At 41.9% G+C, this 23,405-nt stretch overlaps 2 protein-coding genes across 2 annotated transcripts in view; one reads left to right on the top strand and one right to left on the bottom strand.

Moving 5' to 3' along the window:
* The window catches only part of SEPTIN12 (septin 12), a 220,580-nt gene that overhangs the window by 189,302 nt on the left and 7,873 nt on the right, over positions 1-23,405 (bottom strand). The window lies entirely within an intron of this gene.
* On the top strand, positions 1,307-22,129 carry LOC130283831 (galanin receptor 2b-like). Its single transcript, XM_056533392.1, has 3 exons — positions 1,307-1,420; positions 18,797-19,187; positions 20,024-22,129. Exons 1-3 carry the CDS (start codon positions 1,417-1,419, stop codon positions 20,757-20,759), a joined length of 1,131 nt encoding a protein of 376 aa, XP_056389367.1. The 5' UTR covers positions 1,307-1,416; the 3' UTR covers positions 20,760-22,129.

The following is a 23,405-nucleotide window of genomic DNA, read 5'->3' as shown; positions in this document are numbered from 1 at the left end:
CGGAGCAGAGGTCTAGAATATAGTGAGGAATTGTATTTCGGCGCAGAGATCTAGAATATAGTGAGGAATTGTAGCTCGGAGTAGAGATCTAGAATATAGTGAGGAATTGTAGCTTGGAGTAGAGATCTAGAATATAGTGAGTAATTGTATTTCGGAGCAGAGATCTAGAATATAGTGAGGAATTGTAGCTCGGGGTAGAGATCTAGAATATGATGAGGAATTGTAGCTCAGAGTAGAGATCTAGAATATAGTGAGGAATTGTAACTCGAAATAGAGATCTAGAATATAGTGAGGAATTGTATTTCGGAGCAGAGATCTAGAATATAGTGAGGAATTGTAGCTCGGGGTAGAGATCTAGAATATGATGAGGAATTGTAGCTCAGAGTAGAAATCTAGAATATAGTGAGGAATTGTAACTCGGAATAGAGATCTAGAATATAGTGAGGAATTGTATTTCGGAGCAGAGATCTAGAATATAGTGAGGAATTGTAGCTCGGAGTAGAGATCTAGAATATAGTGAGGAATTGTAACTCGGAATAGAGATCTGGAATATGGTAAGAAATTGTAGCTCGGATTAGAGATCTAGAATATAGTGAGGAATTGTATTTCGGAGCAGAGATCTAGAATATAGTGAGGAATTGTAGCTCGGAGTAGAGATCTAGAATATAGTGAGGAATTGTATTTCGGAGCAGAGATCTAGAATATAGTGAGGAATTGTATTTCGGAGCAGAGATCTAGAATATAGTGAGGAATTGTAGCTCGGAGTAGAGATCTAGAATATAGTGAGGAATTGTATTTCGGAGCAGAGATCTAGAATATAGTGAGGAATTGTAGCTCGGGGTAGAGATCTAGAATATAGTCAGAAATGGCCATCCAAAGTAGAGCTCTAGAATATGGTATGGAATTATGTCCCAGATTGGAGATCTAGAATATTGTGAAGAATTGCAACCCAGAGAAGAGATCTACAATATGATGAGGATTTGCAATGCGGAATAGAAATCTAAATGTAATAAGGATTTGCATTCCAGAGTAGAGATCTAGAATTTGGTTAGAAATTACAACCCAAAGTATATGATGAAGTTGCAGCCCCTCTCTCTACGCAATGGTTTCCGGCAGTGATTTACGCTTTTTGTTAGTCGCTCAGTTATTATTGTATTGATCGGTGATGATTGCTAATCTCCCCTTTCTTGGTGTCAGTGCCCCCCCCCTCCACATCACTCGCACTATGAGGGGCTGTGCATTGGTGCCTGGCAGGCAGAGGAGGAGCAGTCACATCTATTACAAGGTAATCCGGGCTGGGAGCAGTAATACAGAGCTGTGTATACTGAGCGCTGCATCCAGGAGACCAGACATCATCCCCTGCCACCTCTATGGACTGGGCATAACCCCCGACCCTGGCACCTATAGCACCGGTGGATGGGTAAGTGCACACACCTGTGATGGTCTAGAACAGTGTTTCCCAACCAGGGTGCCTCCAGCTGTTGCAAAACTACAACTCCCAGCATGCCCGGACAGCCAAAGGCTGTCCGGGCATGCTGGGAGTTGTAGTTTTGCAACAGCTGGAGGCACCCTGGTTGGGAAACACTGGTCTAGTAGATATTTAATGCAGGGTCATCTCCAGCAGGAGGCTTCCTAGAGCAGAGGGGGGGGGGGGGTTACAGACTTTTTATTGGCAGCTGTCTCCATGTGTTTACACGTCGTCCCATCTGGCAGGGATCAACTCAACTTTCTGTGGATGAGATTGGATCTTGCTGGGATCTGATAAGAGAGATGGAGGGTGTAAAGGGCTCAGACTGAATAGAACAGCAGCATTAACAATAGATTGTAAGCTCTGCAGGACAGGAAGCTATTTCTCCATACTGCACTGATATCCCATGTGTAGAAGAGTCTGTGAGGAAATGATGGTATAAAAGGCAAATACCGGGAAATCTCAGGAGACAAACAGGCTTAAAGGGGTTATTCAGGGAAAAACTTTTTTTTTTTTATAGATCAACTGGCTCCAGAAAGTTAAACAGATTTGTAAATGACTTCTATTAAAAAAAATCTTAATCCTTTCAGTACTTATGAGCTGCTGAAGTTGAGTTGTTCTTTTCTGTCTAAGTGCTCTCTGATGACACGTGTCTCGGAAACCGCCCAGTTTAGAAGCAAATCCCCATAGCAAACCTCTTCTACTCTGTGCAGTTCCCGAGACAAGCAGAGATGTCAGCAGAGAGCACTGTTGCCAGACAGAACAACTCAACTTCAGCAGCTGATAATTATTGAAAGGATTAAGATTTTTTTAATAGAAGTGATTTACAAATCTGTTTAACTTTCTGGAACCAGTTGATATATAAAAAAAAAAAAAAAAAGTTTTTTCCTGGAATACCCCTTTAACCCCTTAAGGACGGAGCCCATTTTCACCTCTAGGACGAAGCCCTTTTTTGCACATATGACCACTGTCACTTTAAACATTAATAACTCTGGAATGCTTTTAGTTATCATTCTAATTCTGAGATTGTTTTTTCGTGACATATTCTACTTTAACAAGGTGGAAAATTTTTGTAGTAACTTGCATCCTTTCTTCGTGAAAAATCCCCAAATTTGATGAAAAAATTAAAAATTTTGCATTTTTCTAACTTTGAAGCTCTCTGCTTGTAAGGAAAATGGATATTCCAAATAATTTTTTTTTTGGATTCACATATACAATACGTCTACTTTATGATTGCATCATAAAACTGACGAGTTTTTACTTTTGGAAGACACCAGAGGGCTTCAAAGTTCAGCAGCAATTTTCCATTTTTTCACAAAATTTTCAAAAAAAATTCAGGGACCAGTTCAGGTTTGAAGTGGATTTGAAGGGTCTTCATATTAGAAATACGACATTAATGACCCCATTATAAAAACTACACCCCCCAAAGTATTCAAAATGACATTCAGTAAATGTTTTAAGCAGCAAAGTGAAGGAAAAAATTCAAAATCTTCATTTTTTACACTCGCATGTTCTTTTAGACCCAATTTTTGAATTTTTACAAGGGGTAAAAGGAGAAAATGCATACTTGTATTTGTAGCCAAATTTTTCTCGAGTAAGGACATACCTCATATGTCTATGTAAAGTGTTCGTTTTTCTGAAATGGTTTTTGGGGGGCATGTCACATTTAGGAAGCCCCTTTGGTGCCAGAACAGCAAAAATAACCCACATGGCATACCATTTTGGAAACTAGACCCCTTGGGGAACGTAACAAGGAATAAAGTGAACCTTAATACCCCACAGGTGTTTCACGACTTTTGCATATGTAAAAATAATAATTTTTTTTTCACTAAAATGTGTGTTTCCCCCCAAATTTCAAATTTTTGCAAGGGTTAATAGCAGAAAAGACCCCCCAAAATTTGTAACCCCATCTCTTCTGAGTATGGAGGTACCCCATAAGTGGACCTGAAGTGCACTTTGGGCGAACTACAATGCTCAGAAGAGAAGGAGTCATATTTGGCTTTTTTAGAGCAAATTTTGCTAGGGGGGCATGTCGCATTTAGGAAGCCCCTATGGTGCCAGGACAGCAAAATAACCTCAACATGGCATACCATTTTGGAAACTAGACCCCTCACAGAATGTAATGAGGGGTACAGTGAGCATTTACCCCCCACTGGTGTCTGACAGATCTTTGGAACAGTGGGCCGTGCAAAATTTTTAATTTTCACGGACCACTGTTCCAAAGATCCGTCAGACACCAGTGGGGGGAAAATTCTCACTGCACCCCTCATTACATTCCGTGAGGGGTGTAGTTTCCAAAATGGGGTCACATGTGGGGTTTTGTTTTTTTTGCGTTTGTCAGAACCGCTGTAACAATCAGCCACCCCTGTGCAAATCACCTCAAATGTACATGGCGCACTCTCACTCCTGAGCCTTGTTGTGCGCCCAAAGAGCACTTTGTGCCCACATATGGGGTATCTCCATACTCGGGAGACATTGCGTTACAAATTTTGGGGGGCTTTTTTCCCTTTTACCTCTTGTGAAAATGAAAAGTATAGGGCAACACCAGCATGTTGGTGTAAAAATTTTATTTTTTTACACTAACATGCTGGTGTAGACCCCCAACTGTTCCTTTTTATCAGGGGTAAAAGAAGAAAAAGCCCCCCAAAATTTGTTAGGCAATTTCTCCCGAGTACGGCGATACCCCATATGTGGCCCTAAACTGTTGCCTTGAAATACGACAGGGCTCCAAAGTGAGAGCGCCATGCGCATTTGAGGCCTGAATTAGGGACTTGCATAGGGGTGGACATAGGGGTATTCTATGCCAGTGATTCCCAAACAGGGTGCCTCCAGCTGTTGTAAAACTCCCAGCATGTTTGGACAGTCAATTGCTGTCCAGAAATGCTGGGAGTTTTTGTTTTGCAACAGCTGGAGGCTCCATCTTAGAAACATTGCCATACAATACGTTTTTCATTTTTATTGGGGAGGGGGGTGGGGGGGGGGCAGTGTACGTGTGTATATGTAGTGTTTTACTCTTTATTTTATGTTAGTGTAGTGTAGTGTTTTTAGGTTACATTCACACTGGCGGCGGATTACACTGAGTCTCCCGCTAGGAGTTTGAGCTGCGGCGGAAAATTTGCCACAGCTCAAATTTGTAGCGGTGAACTCACTGTAATCTGCCGCCAGTGTGAATGTAGCCTGTACATTCACATGGAAGGGGGGTCAAAACTACAACTCCCAGCATGCACTGACAGACCATGCATGCTGGGAGTTGTAGTCTTGCAACAGCTGGAGGCACACTGGCTGGAAAACCTTGACAGTATTGCTGCCGCCGCCGCCGCACGTGGGGGAAGGATCGCGCTCGGGGATCTAGGTAAGGGACCTTCGGCGCCGACCTTCCCTGGACGGTTCCCCCGTTTTGCCCGACACCGATAGGTGGGCAAAGCGGGGGAACCGAACTTTAACCCCCCCTCCCCCGGTCTGCTATCGGTCGGTCGCTTGGCCGACCAATAGCAGGGATAGGAGGGGTGGCACCCCTGCCACCAAACTCCTATCCCTTCAGGGGGATCGAGGGTGTCTCGGACACCCCCGATCCCTCTTATTTTCCGGGTCACCGGGTCACCAGTGACCCGTATGACCCAGAATCGCGCATATCCCAGGTCTGAATTGACCTGTGATTTGCGCGCATCGCGGTCATGGGGGGGGTCTCAGGACCCCCCTCGACGATGTGCCGGGATGCCTGCTGTTAGATAACAGCAGTCATCCCGGCCCGATCACCCCTACCGGTGACACGGCGCTCCCGGAACCCCGCGACGTACATGTACGTCGCCGCGCGCCAAGTGACACTTTGCGGCGCCGTACATGTATGTCGCTCATCGTGAAGGGGTTAATCCTTCATAGAGCCTCCGAACGCTCAGCCACCTGCTCCTGAGATCTGCAAAACTCTAATGGGCACTGTCAGATACAAAAACTTTTGATATGTTGTAAAGCATGTATAACCGAGTCAAACAACTGCCAGTCAAACAACTGCCCCCCCCCCCCCCGCCTGCTTGGACACATACTAGTCCTGCTGTGTCCATGAGTCATCACCTATGTCATGGACACACTTCCATACTGAGGGAGGGGGCGGAGACCTGCACAGTGAGGCCACGCCCCCTCCATTTGAGAGGAATTCAGACTAGTGAGCTAAATTAAAAGTGTAATAAAAAAATAAATAAAGGTGCTAGACACATAAAAACATGGTCAGATGTACATGGTCAGGATTAGGTACTGGGTGATATATAAAAATTTTTGTTGGATCTGCCAGGTACGCTTTAACTTTTTCCATACATGTGCAATAATATAACTACTATAATACTGCTCCCTATATACAAGAATATAACTACTATAATTCACAAGCGGTGCACAGAAGCGAGCAGCCGGCACAACTACCCCTAAATTCCTACGATCGCACTCTCAGCTAGTGCAGCGAAAATGAAAGACGCCCTGAGCTCGGGCTCCACAGTTCCCTTAACAGTGCTGGCAGGCACTGTAACCCTTCGGGTTCCAAGTCCCTAATGACAAGACATCTTCGTATCAAACATATGTAGAAAGTAGGGACGTCACTCACCGGGGTACTGTGCCGATAATTCTTTATTTCTTTAAGGTGCAAAGACAGACAAGGTGCACGGACGTTTCCAAGGACTCAGCTAATCAGAGTAAGACTGGGTGACAGCTGTTGCGCGTGCGCATTCACGCTTCTTCAGACCCTGTCTGTTCCGTGCTGCATCACCTTTTTGAAGCTACTCTCTGGTGACGTGCATAGAACAGGTGCAAACTACTTAATCAAGAACATATATGTTAAAACATTAAAAACATAAATCAACCGACTTTCTTTATCAAAAGGACACTCTGCAATAAATAGTACCAGAAGGTATATCATAAAAAGACACTGTAATCGACTCTTTCATTCAGCCCCAGGTTTCCAGCAGCATTCAATTTAATTAACCATTTAGCTTCCGCTTGAAGTAAAATTTTTCTTTTATCTGTGTTTTCTTTGCTGCGGATCACTTCTAGCCCCTGAAAGAGTAAATCCTTACAGTTCCCTCCATGTACAGAATTCATGTGTTCAATAAAACGGGGAGCACCTTTTTTAGATCTAACTGAATACACATGTTCCCTAAAACGTGTGTTCAATGCACGTTTAGTGCTGCCGATGTAGAAGCGGCCACACGGGCAAACCATAGCATAAATAACCCATTGTGTTCTACAGGTAATAAGATTTTTGATATAGATTTCTTCACCGCCTATCACCGTAGACTTTCCTGTCTTAATATGGGGACACCAAATGCAAGTCCCGCATTTGTGGTTGCCCGTGGGGCCGATTCTTGACAGCCAGTCTGAGGTGTTCGTTTTGGAATGAAAGTTGCTACTGGTTACAACATCTTTTAAACGTCCGTGCACCTTGTCTGTCTTTGCACCTTAAAGAAATAAAGAATTATCGGCACAGTACCCCGGTGAGTGACGTCCCTACTTTCTACATATGTTTGATAACTACTATAATACTGCTCCTATATACAAGAATATAACTACTATAATACTGCTCCTATATACAAGAATATAACTACTATAATACTGCTCCTATATACAAGAATATAACTACTATAATACTGCTCCTATATACAAGAATATAACTACTATAATACTGCTCCTATATACAAGAATATAACAACTATAATACTGCTCCTATATACAAGAATATAACTACTATAATACTGCTCCTGTATACAAGAATATAACTACTATAATACTGCTCCTGTATACAAGAATATAACTACTATAATACTGCTCCTATATACAAGAATATAACTACTATAATACTGCTCCTATATACAAGAATATCACTACTGTAATACTGCCTCCTATATACAAGAATATAACTACTATAATACTGCTCCTATATACAAGAATATAGCTACTATAATACTGCTCCTATATACAAGAATATAACTACTATAATACTGCCTCCTATATACAAGAATATAACTACTATAACACTGCTCCTATATACAAGAATATAACTACTATAATACTGCTCCTATATACAAGAATATAACTACTATAATACTGCTCCTATATACAAGAATATAACTACTATAATACTGCTCCTATATACAAGAATATAACTACTATAATACTGCTCCTATATACAAGAATATAACTACTATAATACTGCTCCTATATACAAGAATATAACAACTATAATACTGCTCCTATATACAAGAATATCACTACTGTAATACTGCCTCCTATATACAAGAATATAACTACTATAATACTGCTCCTATATACAAGAATATAGCTACTATAATACTGCTCCTATATACAAGAATATAACTACTATAATACTGCTCCTATATACAAGAATATAACTACTATAATACTGCTCCTATATACAAGAATATAACTACTATAATACGGATCCTATATACAAGAATATAACTACTATAATACTGTTTCCTATATACAAGAATATAACTACTATAATTCGACAACTCCATGACCGCAATACATATACCCCCCTTAAATCTGATCCCACCAACCATATCAGTAACAAAATTAAAAATCTACTAAGGAAGTATACAGAGAATGGATTTTTAAAGCAAAAGGATGCGGAAAAACTCTTACCTGCCCATCCTATTAACCCCAAATGGTACTTTCTCCCAAAAACCCACAAAAACCTGGAGCACCCCCCTGGACGGCCCATAGTGGCCGGAATAGGAGGAGTGACAGAGCCACTCTCACAGTATGTGGAATGGCTCTTGCACCCCCTATTGGCTGATATTCCATCTTACGTGAAAGATACTGACCATCTTTTATTGTCTCTTGAAACATTAGAGTGGCACAATTCTTATAAATTGACATCAATAGATGTCGAAGGTTTGTACACAAGAATTCCGCAGGAGTTAGGTGTCCTTGCCGTTCAAGAATTTTTGAATAATGCCGAAAAAGATGACCTGTTTGTATCATTTGTCTGTGAGGCACTTCAGCTAATTTTGCAAAATAATTGCTTTATTTTTCAAGACCAGTGGTATGCCCAGTGTACAGGGACGGCCATGGGGACGCCAGTAGCATGTTCATTTGCTATTATTTTTCTGGCTATTTTTGAAAGCAGGTATATCTTGAACAATACCAATCCATTCTTCCATCATATCATAAAATACTTCCGTTATGTAGACGACATCTTGATAATCTGGGACAGTACCACCAAGGACTTTGAAGAATTTGTTGCCTTTATAGGGGAGAATCATATGAATATGAAATTTACTAAAAAAATCAGTGAATCTACCATGGAATTTCTAGATGTTCTACTTATAGTCGAAAATAATCAGTTTTTCACCAAGGGCTATCGTAAGCCCACAGCTTCCAGCAACCTTCTGCACTTTAACAGTTTTCACCCCTCCCATACCAAACAGGCTCTTCCCTACAGTCAGTTTTTGAGGCTTAGGAAAATAAATAAAAATGAAGAAGATTTCCAACTACAATCAAAAGATTTATATAATCGATTCCTAAAAAGAGGCTATCCTCCATCTGAACTAAATAAGGCACTTGAGAAAGCCACCAAAATCCCAAGATTGGATTTAGTCAAAAAAACTTATAAAAAAAATCGCAACAAAAAAGAAAAAACTATAGATAATTCCCTACAACCTCAATTTATTTTTTCATTCAGATACAACGTGTTGGCGGACACAATAAAACAAGTAATAAAAAATAACTGGTTTCTCATAGAAAACGATCCTTTGTTCAAAGAAGCAGCGGTTAAAAAACCAATAATATCGTTTAGAAGGAGCAAAAGCATTTCTAATGTACTAGTTCGCAGTGCACTCCCTTCCACTCAAAAAGAAAAGGACTGGCTATCGGCAACAATCCCTTCAGGCAATCACAAATGTGGTAACTGTTCACACTGTAAATTCTTCTTACCTGGTAAAGAATATCAGCTCGCTGGGAAGGAAATAAGAATCACCGACTTCATCTGCTGCAGGACCGAATATGTCGTTTACGCTATAGTCTGCCCATGTATGTGCTTTTACATTGGATCCACTATTCGACCGCTGAAAATCAGATTCCGGGAACACTTGAGGTCAATTCACACCGGACACGGCTGTGCCCGCCTCATAACGCACATACGATCAGTGCATTCGGGAGACGCCAACATTATGCGCTTCTTCGGGATCGAAAGAGTTAAAACCTGCTCACCAGGAATTGATCGTCACAAAACATTGCTACGCAAAGAAGAGAGATGGATCATGCGCACAAGAGCGCTTGAAGGAACTGGACTTAATGACCGCCAAGACCTCAGTGTCTTCTTATAACTTTGCCTTTTTTTCTTTTGTTGGTCCTGATATATACATTTTTTCTCCTTTTTAATTCTTTTTTTCCCCCCCTCCCCTCCCCCCTACTTTTTTGCTTTTTCGATTGGATATATTTTTTTCTGTGTACGAGCCTTAATAATATCTTTTCTGCATCTGTATACGTCATCAGTTTGGCGTTTTAAACCCCTCCTTTTCCTGCCAACTGATGCAGCCAAGTCAGCCAGAGAAAGCGCCGTCCGGCGTGAAACTAGTCGTGTGTGGCTTTTTTTCCCTCCTCCACGTCCTGCACCTGTCATTCCGATCTTATGATCTGAAATAAACCTCTCCCTTTCCCGGCTTTTGACAGTGGGTGAGTGCGGTACTTCTTTCTTTACTCGCTTTTTGGATTCATATAACTACTATAATACTGCTCCAATATACAAGAATATAACTACTATAATACTGCTCCTATATACAAGAATATAACTACTATAATACTGCTCCTATATACAAGAATATAACTACTATAATACTGCCTCCTATATACAAGAATATAACTACTATAATACCGCTCCTATGTACAAGAATATAACTACTATAATACTGCTCCTATATACAAGAATATAACTACTATAATACTGCTCCTATATACAAGAATATAACTACTATAATACTGCTCCTATATACAAGAATATAACTACTATAATACTGCTCCTATGTACAAGAATATAACTACCATAATACTGCCTCCTATATACAAGAATATAACTACTATAATACTGTCTCATATATACAAGAATATAACTACTATAATACTGCTCCTATATACAGGAATATAACTACTATAATACTGCTCCTTTATACAAGAATATAACTACTATAATACTGCTCCTATATACAAGAATATAACTACTATAATACTGCTCCTATATACAAGAATATAACTACTATAATACTGCTCCTATATACAAGAATATAACTACTATAATACTGCTCCCTATATACAAGAATATAACTACTATAATACCGCTCCCTATATACAAGAATATAACTACTATAATACTGCTCCTATATACAAGAATATAACTACTATAATACTGCATCCTATATACAAGAATATAACTACTATAATACTGCTCCTATATACAAGAATATAACTACTATAATACTGCTCCTATATACAAGAATATAACTACTATAATACTGTCTCCTATATACAAGAATATAACCACTATAATACTGCTCCTACATACAAGAATATAACTACTATAATACTGCCCCCTATATACAAGAATATAACTACTATAATAATGTATCCTATATACAAGAATATAACTACTATAATACTGCTCCTATATACAAGAATACAACTACTATAATACTGCTCCTATATACAAGAATATAACTACTATAATACTGCTCCTATATACAAGAATATAACTACTATAATACTGCTCCTATATACAAGAATATAACTACTATAATACTGCCTCCTATATACAAGAATATGACTACTATAATACTGCTCCTACATACAAGAATATAACTACTATAATACAGTACATCCATACAGTTGAATATATACACACTATATTTGATATATACAGTATTTGTCAGTGAATTTGTGAGGGGTTCAGATGTACCCCTGATCTCTTCAGTACAGTACTGCTGCCCATATAGCGGTAGTGCAGGGACATAGATCAGCTTTATGTTTGCCCCCAGTATAGCCTGTGCCCCCCTCTGGCAGTGCCGCCCCCTTGTTCTCCTGGGCTGTAATTACCGCTCTTGATAACTTGGCAGCCCCTATATACCTGACAGTGTGGCAGGAGTCAGCAGGCAGAGCGCTGGCACACTTCTATGTGTGAGGTGGCGGTTTTACATGGCAGGGAGTTGGCGCTGCCCGTGTTTAATGTTGGTTTTCTGTAATTGACTTGGACAGGAGGCCGGGCAGTAATTCTCCTACTCATTATCGCCGCCCCGGGGAAGGGAATTGGTGGAAATTTAGGATCGGTAGTATGCCGGAGGATGGGGAGGGGACATGTGAAGACGTCCTGTCACTCTGTAAACCAATGTTTCCCAACCAGGGTGCCTCCAGCTGTTGCAAAACTACAACTCCCGAAGGCTGTACGGGCATGCTAGGAGTTGTAGTTTTGCAACAGCTGGAGGCACCCTGGTTGGGAAACACTGGCATATCTGTTCTCTCAGTCGCTGGATGAGAAGATTTTTTTTTTCCACCATCCAAAAGGCTGAATAACCTGTCCTGACCCAATACTTCTCACAGCTGGAGGGTTGTTACATTTGCACCCAGGATAGACAAGTCTCCATGAGCTTAAAGGGGTTATCCAAGAAAAAACTTTTTTTTATATATATCAACTGGCTCCAGAAAGTTTCAAAGATTTGTAAATTACTTCTATTTAAAAAATCTTAATCCTTTCAGTACTTATGAGCTTCTGAAGTTAAGGTTGTTCTTTTCTGTCTAAGTGTTCTCTGATGACACCTGTCTCGGGAACCACCCAGTTTAGAAGCAAATCCCCATAGCAAACCTCTTCTAAACTGGGCGGTTCCCGAGACACGCGTCATCAGGGAACACTTAGACAGAAAAGAACAACCTTAACTTGAGAAGCTCATAAGTACTGAAAGGATTAAGATTTTTTAATAGAAGTAATTTACAAATCTGTTTAACTTTCTGGAGCCAGTTTATATATATATATAAAAAGTTTTTTCCTGCTTTAACAGGCTGATACATTTTATCTGGATTGCTACATTGTAGCAAACTATCGAGAGCGGTGGTGGTGGTGCAGTATACTGTATAGCAAAGTGTCCCCCTCAGCTGTTGCATAACTACAACTCCCATTGTGCAAAGGAAATCAGGACATGCTGGGAGTTGTAGTTTTGCAACAGCTGGAGGCGCCCTGGTTGGGAAACACTGGCATATCTGTTCTCTCTGTCACTGGATGAGAAGATTTTTTTTTGAATATGGGAGTTGATGGGAGTTGTAGTATTGTGACCACTGGAAATCCTATACACTTTGCTGCACATCCCGATATTTTTTTTCTGTCCTGATAGTTTGCTGCAACGTATCATTGCCACGACAAAACTACAACCCCCATCCTGCCATTATTTCCTTTATCTGTCAGGGCACGATGGGGGTTGTAGTTTTGCTACAGCAGTGATACATTGAAGCAAACTGTCAGGACAGGAAAGAGCATTGGTGGTGTGCTTTAAAGCAGTGTCCCTCATATAGTGGATCTCCAGCTGCTGCAAAACTACTACTCCCATCATGCCTTGTCAGCTTTTTGTTGTAAACTATGAATGTTCCCATTTAAACAGTGATCCTCAAACAGGTGGCCCTTTAGCTGTTGCAAAACTACAACTCCCATCATGCCCTGACAGCCTTCGGCTGTCAGGGCATGATGGGAGTTGTAGTTTTGCCACAGCAATGATACATTGTAGCAAACTATCAGGACAGGAAAGAGCATTGGGGTGTGCAGCAAAGTGTACAGCATTTTCAGTAGACGCAAAACTACAACTCCCAGCATGCCCTGTAAGCCTGCACCTGTCTGCGGAGGTTTTCAGACCCAGAGAGTTAAAGCCAAATATTTGTAAATTTATTCAGAGTTTTCTGGCACCTTAAACCCGGAAGCTGTAATAAGTGAATTCATTATAGTTAATTGTGACTTAATAGCAGCGCTGTCACCCACATCATGGCACCGCACACCGAGTGATGTCTGCGACACGGAAAATAACATTTCAATTGCAAATCGCACAGAAATGAGAAAGTTCTATGTGCCTGCAGCCACCACTAGGGGGAGCTAAACTCTGTGAAAATATCTCTGTAGTGAGCTCCCTCTAGTGGTGATTTGCTGACAATTGAGTGCCCGCATTTATGGTCTGTCTATGGGCCTGTAGGTATGACACTGGGACGGATCAGTCTCAGACCTCTAATATTAGTGATGTCATTTCAGAATCAGTGATGTCATTGGTTTGTAACAGAGTCGCTCCCTGGTTTGCGCCCTGTTTGATGTCACCGCCATTTGTTAATTCACAGGCTCTAAATTCTTTGGTGTAATTTGGCTCGTGAATAGGTGATGTCATTGGCTCGTGAATAGGTGATGTCATTAGCTTGTGAATTAGTAAATGATGTCATTGGAGTTTGTAAATTGATTGGCTGCTTCTTATAATGTCACCGGCTCTTGTGTTATGATAAGCTTGTTTACTGTGATGTCACAGAATTAATTCCTGAGTTACTGAGACCTGATAGGCTGTGCTCTTTGTGATGTCCCACTGTTCCTGAAACATGATAGGCTGTGCTCTTTCTGATGTCACTGGTTCCTGAGACTTGATAGGCTGTGCTCTTTGTGATGTCACTGGTTCCTGAGACTTGATAGGCTGTGCTCTTTCTGATGTCACTGGTTCCTGAGACTTGATAGGCTGTGCTCTTTCTGATGTCACTGGTTCCTGAGACTTGATAGGCTGTGCTCTTTCTGATGTCACTGGTTCCTGAGACTTGATAGGCTGTGCTCTTTCTGATGTCACTGGTTCCTCAGACTTGATAGGCTGTGCTCTTTGTGATGTCACTGGTTCCTCAGACTTGATAGGCTGAGCTCATTGTGATGTCACTGGTTCCTCAGACTTGATAGGCTGTGCTCTTTGTGATATCACTGGTTCCTGAGACCTGATAGGCTGTGCTCGTTGTGATATCACTGGTTCCTGAGACTTTATAGACTGTGCTCTTTGTGATGTCACTGGTTCCTGAGACTTGATAGGCTGTGCTCTTTGTGATGTCACTGGTTCCTGAGACTTGATAGGCTGTGCTCGGTGGGATATCACTGGTTCCTGAGACTACTGTGCTATATGATCCATGGAGCGCCCTTCATCCACCAGCACCACAGTCCTATCAAACAAAGGGTGGGAACCTTCCCTGGCCATCAGCAGTCCCACAAGGCTGGTCATCCAGCTTTTCTAAAGTCCTGAACATCTCTTCCATCACTGTATGGGAAAGACAGATCGCCAAGACTGATCTAGGATTTAGGAACCTGGGAAAGCTCTGACAGCCCCAGCGGCAGATTTAAATGGGCACTCTCATTAAAACAATAAGACTTGATAGGCTGTGCTCTTTGTGATGTCACTGGTTCTTGAGACTTGCTAGGCTGAGCTCGTTGTGATATCACTGGTTCCTGAGACTTGATAGGCTGTGCTCGTTGTGATATCACTGGTTCCTGAGACTTGATAGGCTGTGCTCTTTGTGATGTCACTGGTTCTTGAGACTTGCTAGGCTGTGCTCGTTGTGATATCACTGGTTCCTCAGACTTGATAGACTGTGCTCGTTGTGATATCACTGGTTCCTGGGACTTGATAGGCTGTGCTCTTTGTGATGTCACTGGTTCCTGAGACTTGATAGGCTGAGCTCATTGTGATGTCACTGGTTCCTCAGACTTGATAGGCTGTGCTCGTTGTGATATCACTGGTTCCTCAGACTTGATAGGCTGTGCTCGTTGTGATATCACTGGTTCCTCAGACTTGATAGGCTGTGCTCGTTGTGATATCACTGGTTCCTCAGACTTGATAGGCTGTGCTCTTTGTGATGTCACTGGTTCCTGAGACTTGATAGGCTGTGCTCTTTGCGATGTCACTGGTTCCTGAGACTTGATAGGCTGTGCTCTTTGTGATGTCACTGGTTCCTGAGACTTGATAGGCTGTGCTCTTTGTGATGTCACTGGTTACTCAGACTTGATAGGCTGTGCTCGTTGTGATATCACTGGTTCCTGAGACTTTATAGGCTGTGCTCTTTGTGATGTCACTGGTTCCTGAGACTTGATAGGCTGTGCTCTTTGTGATGTCACTGGTTCTTGAGACTTGATAGGCTGAGCTCTTTGTGATGTCACTGGTTCCTCAGACCTGATAGGCTGTGCTCGTTGTGATATCACTGGTTCCTCAGACTTGATAGGCTGTGCTCGTTGTGATATCACTGGTTCCTCAGACTTGATAGGCTGTGCTCGTTGTGATGTCACTGGTTCCTCAGACTTGATAGGCTGTGCTCATTGTGATATCACTGGTTCCTCAGACTTGATAGGCTGTGCTCGTTGTGATATCACTGATGCCCTTATGGTCTATCATTTATTAAAAAGTAATCGGGACATTTTTTCTTACCCATCTTCTATCTAGTAAAAGTCTATGTGGCTAAAAGTATTTCATTGTCTCTAGATGTCATATAGCATAGACCTGTTAGCTGGCGGGGCATGGTGGGAGTTATCATTTTGCCACAGCTGGAGGTCCACAGTTTGGAGATCACTGTGCTATATGATCCATGGAGCGCCCTTCATCCACCAGCACCACAGTCCTATCAAACAAAGGGTGGGAACCTTCCCTGGCCATCAGCAGTCCCACAAGGCTGGTCATCCAGCTTTTCTAAAGTCCTGAACATCTCTTCCATCACTGTATGGGAAAGACAGATCGCCAAGACTGATCTAGGATTTAGGAACCTGGGAAAGCTCTGACAGCCCCAGCGGCAGATTTAAATGGGCACTCTCATTAAAACAAATTTTTTCTATTGGACTCCTCATGATAAATAAAAAATCTTTCTAATGTACTTTGTTTTCAAAAAATAATGACGTTTTCTATGTTTTATTTGTGTTTAAAAAAGCTGCCACTAGGTGTCTCCCTACTGGTCCAGAGCGCATTTCCCCCGATTTCTTGCACAGACTTTGGACTCCTGCTGGCCTGGCAGAAGTCAAAATCAGGAAATGCTGAGGGTGTGTGTGCAGCCTTATCCAATCATAGCTCATCACATACTGAATTGCTCTGGGCTGTGTGTAGCAGAGTGAGGGAGGAAGTTCTCCCCTGTATGGCTTCAGATGATGTCATGCCTGCTGGGGAACGCCCCTTCCCAGTCTGTGAATCTGACTGGGATTGAGCAAAAAAAATACAGAGCAATATCAAGGTAGAAAACTAAAAAATAATAAAAAGAAAGGCAGGGGGTGGTTTATCATGATGGAGGCAGTGAACTGGGAGGATTACAACATTTAACAAGATCATGAGAGGTACTCTTTAATGGCGGCCATAGTGGTTGTCACTCAACTTTTCCAGAACAACCAAGAAATGTCTTGTAAATTCCCTTATCTCCGTTATCATTGTATTATCGGCAGCTCGGAACAAGAATAAACAAGCGTTACTGTTCCTGCTAACAATGTGATAAGGAGACTCCATCACGAGAGTGAGATCCTGAATAGAAATGATAGAAATAAAGGGATTTCTCATTACGGGCCCGTGGACACCTGCTGGAACACTTTTCACACTTCTCCCATAATATCTACAATAGTCTCCAGTCTGGAGGATGGGGGAGCGAGACGCTGCCGGTTCATATAAAGATCTCAAGCAGAATCGGGGGCTTCCAGCTGCTTATGATAGGAATAGCTCGACGGGGTGCACTTTCTTTATCCCGGGTACGCAAGTCATTATTACAACCTGTTGGGGACGCACTACACTTTATAGATGGAGTGCGATGCATGGAGTGCAGCCTTATCCAATCATAGCTCATCACATACTGAATTGCTCTGGGCTGTGTGTAGCAGAGTGAGGGAGGAAGTTCTCCCCTGTATGGCTTCAGATGATGTAACGCCTGCTGGGAAACGCTCCTTCCCAGTCTGTGAATCTGACTGGGATTGAGCAAAAAAAAATACAGAGCAATATCAAGGTAGAAAACGAAAAAATAATAAAAATAAAGGCAAGGGGTGGTTTATCATGATGGGGGCAGTGAACTGGGAGGATTATAAAATTTAACAAGATCATGAGAGGTAATTTTTAATGGCGGCCATAGTGGTTGTCACTCAACTTTTCCAGAACAACCAAGAAATGTCTTGTATATTCCCTTATCTCCGTTATCTTTGTATTATCGGCAGCTCGGAACAAGAATAAACAAGCGTTACTGTTCCTGCTAACAATGTGATAAGGAGACTCCATCACGAGAGTGAGATCCTGAATAGAAATGATAGAAATAAAGGGATTTCTCATTACGGGCCCGTGGACACCTGCTGGAACACTTCTCACACTTCCCCCATAATATCTACAATAGTCTCCAGTCTGGAGGATGGGGGGGGGCGAGACGCTGCCGGTTCATATAAAGATCTCAAGCAGAATCGGGGGCTTCCAGCTGCTTATGATAGGAATAGCTCGACAGGGTGCACATTCTTTATCCCGGGTACGCAAGTCATTATTACAACCTGTTGGGGACGCACTACACTTTATAGATGGAGTGCGATGCATGGGTCAGTGTTCTATAACCCTTTATTCACCCTTCCTATCAAGCACTTTCTGAAATATTCTTAGGAGGCAAGAAGTAGTCTTGGGGGGCAGATTGTCTTAGTGGCAGGAAGCCACAGCAAGTTTTAAAACAATGTGCAATATTGTAATGTCATGTTGTCAATGTGGCGGGCTATTCACAATGTCCTGCCGAGGACGCCAACTTTGCAGCTTTTGCCTAGAGATTTACTACTCTACACGCCAAGGTGCCTGCAGATGTGTGCAAAACTACGACTCCCAGCATGCCCGGACAGCCTTCGGCTGTCCGGGCATGCTGGGAGTCGTAGTTTTGCAATAGCTAGCGGCACCCTGGTTGGGAAACACTGTTCTGCAATGACTTTCTGAATTGTGCTAAAAGCACTGACACGTGACTGGAGTCCAGTCGCGGCGAAATAGATTTGAAGAAAATTGTTTTTTTCTTTCTTCCTTTATTGATTAACTGATGTATTTGACATAATTGGACAAAAAAAATGACAATTTCCTCTGTAAAACATTAAGCTGCGGCGGTATATTGCTCCCAGTGACTGCACACAGCGTTCAGCATCTCCTCTGCCGGTTAGGGGTCGACTTCTAATCAGATGACCCCAGGATTACGTGCAGCAGATAATGAAGGATATTATTCTTCTTTTTATTATTATTACACAAAGAGAAAGTTTTTTTTTAACGAAAATTATCTAATTTTACCATTATTCCCATAATTCACTTTGTATTTATTTTGCAGCTCCTCCAGTAGGGTCCATGTCGGACCACGAGGACTTTGCGGCCCTAGCCGTCCCCTGGAACTCATCCGACCTCAGCCTCTTTAACCCAGCCAGCGTGGTCGTCCCAGTTATCTTCTCACTCATCTTTCTGCTGGGCACGGTGGGCAACAGTCTGGTCCTAGCTGTCCTGTTAAGGAGCGGACAGAGAACTCACAACACCACCAACCTCTTCATCCTCAACCTCAGTGTGGCCGATTTCTCCTTCATCATCTTCTGCGTGCCCTTCCAGGCCACCATCTACTCCCTGGAAGACTGGGTTTTCGGAGCTTTCATGTGCAAAGCGGTCCACTTCTTCATCTACTTGACCATGTATGCCAGCAGCTTCACCCTGGCAGCAGTGTCTGTTGACAGGTATGTCGATAAGTGTCCTAGAGGTGTGCCAGTTTGTGGAGGGCTTTACTGAAATATTCCTAGTGTATAGGCAAAAAGTTGTCTTAAGGAACAGATTGTCTTAGTGACAGTAAGCTGAATGTATCAGCAAGTACCGTGACAATTTGTTGAATTGTTGTGTAATGTAGTGGGTTATTCACAATGTCCCGCCGAGCACGCCAACTTTACAAGTAGAGGAACATCCCCTTAAAAGAAAAGTATGTACATGTAGGGCATCTCTGTTCATATGGGGCAGCTCGAATGTCTCACTGGAAGAAAGGATGTTGAGTTCCATTATTTCTGATCCTTTGTTTCCCCAGACGGGGAAAAGGGGTACTCCGCCCCTAGACATCTTAGCCCCTATCCAAAGGATAGGGGATAAGATGTCTGATCAGGGGGGTCCCGCTGCTGGGGACCTCAGCGATCTCGGCTGCTGCACCCCAGATATCCAGTGCCACGGAGCGAACTTCTCTCCATGTCGGATGACTAGCGATGCGGGGTGGAGGTTCGTGACATCACAGTCATGCCCCGCTCGTGATGTCACGGACACGCCCCGTCAATGCAAGTCTATAGATTTGTATTGAGGGGGCATGGCAGTGACATCACGAGCAGGCATGGCCGTGACATCACGAGCCTCTGGCGCTGCATCCGATGCTCTAAACAGACGCCACTGCAGCAGGGAGATTGGGGGAATAAGATGTCTATGGGCGGAGTACCCCTTTAAGTGTTGGGTGCCAGCATATCTTGTAAACACTATCATATGTGTATCATATGTAAAGATAAGAATGCTAGCACTAAATTTATTATTTCTTCTGCAGATACTTGGCCATCCGTTATCCGCTACGCTCCAGAGAGCTGAGAACTCCGTGCAATGCAGTTGCGACCTTGGCTATTATATGGGGCCTCTCAGTGGTCTTTGCTGGACCTTATCTGAGCTATTACGACCTGATGGATTTCGAGACCAGCCACATTTGCATGCCAGGCTGGAAGGAAAGGACCCGTAAAATTATGGATACTGGCACCTTTATAGTAGGATACGTCATCCCTGTACTTATTGTCAGCCTGTCTTACACCAGGACCATTAAGTATTTGTGGACTGCTGTTGATCCTCTAGAAGACATGTCAGAGTCTAAAAAAGCTAAAAGAAAAGTGACTAAGATGATCATCATTGTCACCGTCCTCTTCTGCCTGTGCTGGCTTCCTCACCATGTGGTGGTCATGTGTTATCTCTATGGTGATTTTCCATTCAACCAGGCCACCTATGCCTTCCGACTGTTGTCTCATTGCATGGCCTACGCAAACTCTTGCCTCAACCCTATAGTTTATGCTTTGGTATCCAAACACTTCCGTAAGGGATTCCAGAAAGTCTTCAGCTGCCTCTTGAGGAAGAAGGGTCGGAATAAAGTTCACGTGGTCAACGCGGCTCATGCTGAGCCTGGCTTTGATGCCGCGTCCACAGAAGTGTCCCACATAAATGAAGATCATGGAAAGAGGAACGTGCGACAAGTGGGTGGTAACCATTCAGATTCCTCCAGACCACTGGGCACCCCATGAACGGGAGAAAAGAAGGGAACTAAAGATATCCTAAAGAAACATTACTCAATGCTTCCTAGAAGGACAATAAGATGTATGGATATTGGTGGAAATGAACTAACATCGTTCTTGAGTTCAGACTCGTAGCTGCTCAATGAAGACAAAAAGCTTCCAAGACATAGTATGGGCCAGAACGAACATATCTTTACCAAATTTTGGTATTAAAGTAACGTAATGTTGGACTTCAATTCGTTGGGTCCACCAGAGGAGATGACTCTGAAGGTTCACCCCTCCCCCATCTATACACAATATGTATACATCTGTAGGTTATTGTAACTCAACCCATAAGAAGATTGACCTATCGGCAAGCATTTGGGGTTGTCTTCTTGTTGTCCTTTGGGGCCCAGTAATGTGTAAGACCTAGAGCAAAGAACCTCCTGTTCTGGCGGGTCAGTCCGGCCCTGTAGATGTTCTTTACTTACTCTTGTAGCTTTTATAGTGTTTCTAGAAGACTTCATCTGAAAGATTTAACTGAGACTCTTGAAGTTGATAAAAGAGGAACCTACTGGATCAGGATCTCAAAGACTGATTTGAAATATTTCTTTGTGGCCCAAATCGGGGTCTTAAAAACACTGGGATTTTAGTCAAGCTTTAACTTTAACTCTGCCCCTAGACATCTTATCCCCTATCCAAAGGATAGGGGATAAGATGTCTGATCGCGGTGATCCCACAGCTGGGACCCCCGCGATCTCTGTGCAGCACCCGATGTTCATGACGTCACGGCCACCCCACCTTGTGATGTCATGCCCCCTTGTGATGTCATGCCACATCACCTCAATGCAACTTGCATTGAGGGGGCATGGCGCGATGTCACGAGGGGCATGGCCGTGACATCTCGACCCCCGGTGCCCTCTCCAAGCCTTAGTAACAAAATGTTCCAAACGCTGGGGCAGCGGAGTACCCCCTTAAGGGGAAGAGTTTGCAGAAGATCTGATCACAAGTGATCACTAAAAAAAAAAAAAAGTTGATAGTACAAATTTTTGTTTCTTGCTTTGTATCTGTTGAACCTGTTGCCATGGCAATGTCTGTCTCCTTAACGTCTTAGGTAGGAGATGGATGTCCTAAGCCTTCCCGGGAGGCAGCTTTGTGGATGTGACTGTATTAATGCATGTACGGTTGTTGAAAAGGGCAGAGGCTTAAAACATGGGGGCCGAGCGGAGAGTGGACACTGGGATCTCCGCGCAAGAGACGGAGAAATCATGTCCTCTAGTATTGGAGTGATAGTGACCGCCGACATCTAATGTTAGTATCAGTGTCTGCTCATATTACCGCAAGGATCCCGAGAAGAGAGTCTGGGGATGCTTAAAGTATAACTCCAGTCTATACTTATGAATATTTATAGATAATATTTCTACAGCTATATATATATATATATATATATATATATATATATATATATGTGTCAATGTAGGATACAGGAGAGGGAATATTTTTTACTAGATAAAGAGAATAAATGGGATATTTTTATTAAAGCCTTACTTTTACAATGTCTCGATTGGTCGGGTCTGGGTTTAAGTCGCCCTACGATGGCTAAAATGAGCCCGGAAAAGCAATCGCTTGGCTAGGTGCAAGAGGTCTTCATAGACTTAGAATAGAATAGGGCAGTATTATAGTAGTTATATTCTTGTATATAGGAGCAGTATTATAGCAGTTATATTCTTGTATATAGGAGCAGTATTATAGTAGTTATATTCTTGTATATAGGAGCAGTATTATAGTAGATATATTCTTGTATATAGGAGCAGTATTATAGTAGTCATATTCTTGTATATAGGAGCAGTATTATAGTAGTTATATTATTGTACATAGGAGCAGTATTATAGTAGTTATATTATTGTACATAGGGGACAGTATTATAGTAGTTATATTCTTGTATATAGGAGGCAGTATTATAGTAGTTATATTCTTGTATATAGGAGCAGTATTATAGTAGTTATATTCTTGTATATAGGAACAGTATTATAGTAGTTATATTCTTGTATATAGGAGCAGTATTATAGTTGCTATATTCTTGTATATAGGAGCAGTATTATAGTAGTTATATTCTTGTATATAGGAACAGTATTATAGTAGTTATATTCTTGTATATAGGAGGCAGTATTATAGTAGTTATATTATTGTATATAGGAGGCAGTATTATAGTAGTTATATTGTTGTATATAGGAGGCAGTATTATAGTAGTTATATTCTTGTATATAGGAGCAGTATTATAGTAGTTATATTCTTGTATATAGGAGCAGTATTATAGTAGTTATATTCTTGTATATAGGAGCAGTATTATAGTAGTTATATTCTTGTATATAGGAACAGTATTATAGTAGTTATATTCTTGTATATAGGAGCAGTATTATAGTTGTTTTATTCTTGTATATAGGAGCAGTATTATAGTTGTTATATTCTTGTATATAGGAGCAGTATTGTAGTAATTATATTCTTGTATATAGGTGCAGTATTATAGTCGTTATATTATTGTATATAGGAGGCAGTATTATAGTAGTTATATTGTTGTATATAGGAGGCAGTATTATAGTAGTTATATTCTTGTATATAGGAGCAGTATTATAGTAGTTATATTCTTGTATATAGGAGCAGTATTATAGTAGTTAT

This window comes from Hyla sarda, chromosome 8, assembly GCF_029499605.1.
Source record: "Hyla sarda isolate aHylSar1 chromosome 8, aHylSar1.hap1, whole genome shotgun sequence".
NCBI lineage: Eukaryota > Metazoa > Chordata > Amphibia > Anura > Hylidae > Hyla > Hyla sarda.
This window is presented reverse-complemented; position numbering and strand designations above follow the sequence as displayed.

What these genes read in the sequence shown, in the direction of transcription:
- LOC130283831 (XM_056533392.1), top strand. An exon ending in GCAGCAGTGTCTGTTGACAG is followed by an intron (nt 19,188 to 20,023) that starts GTATGTCGATAA and finishes TTTCTTCTGCAG; the next exon opens with ATACTTGGCCATCCGTTATC.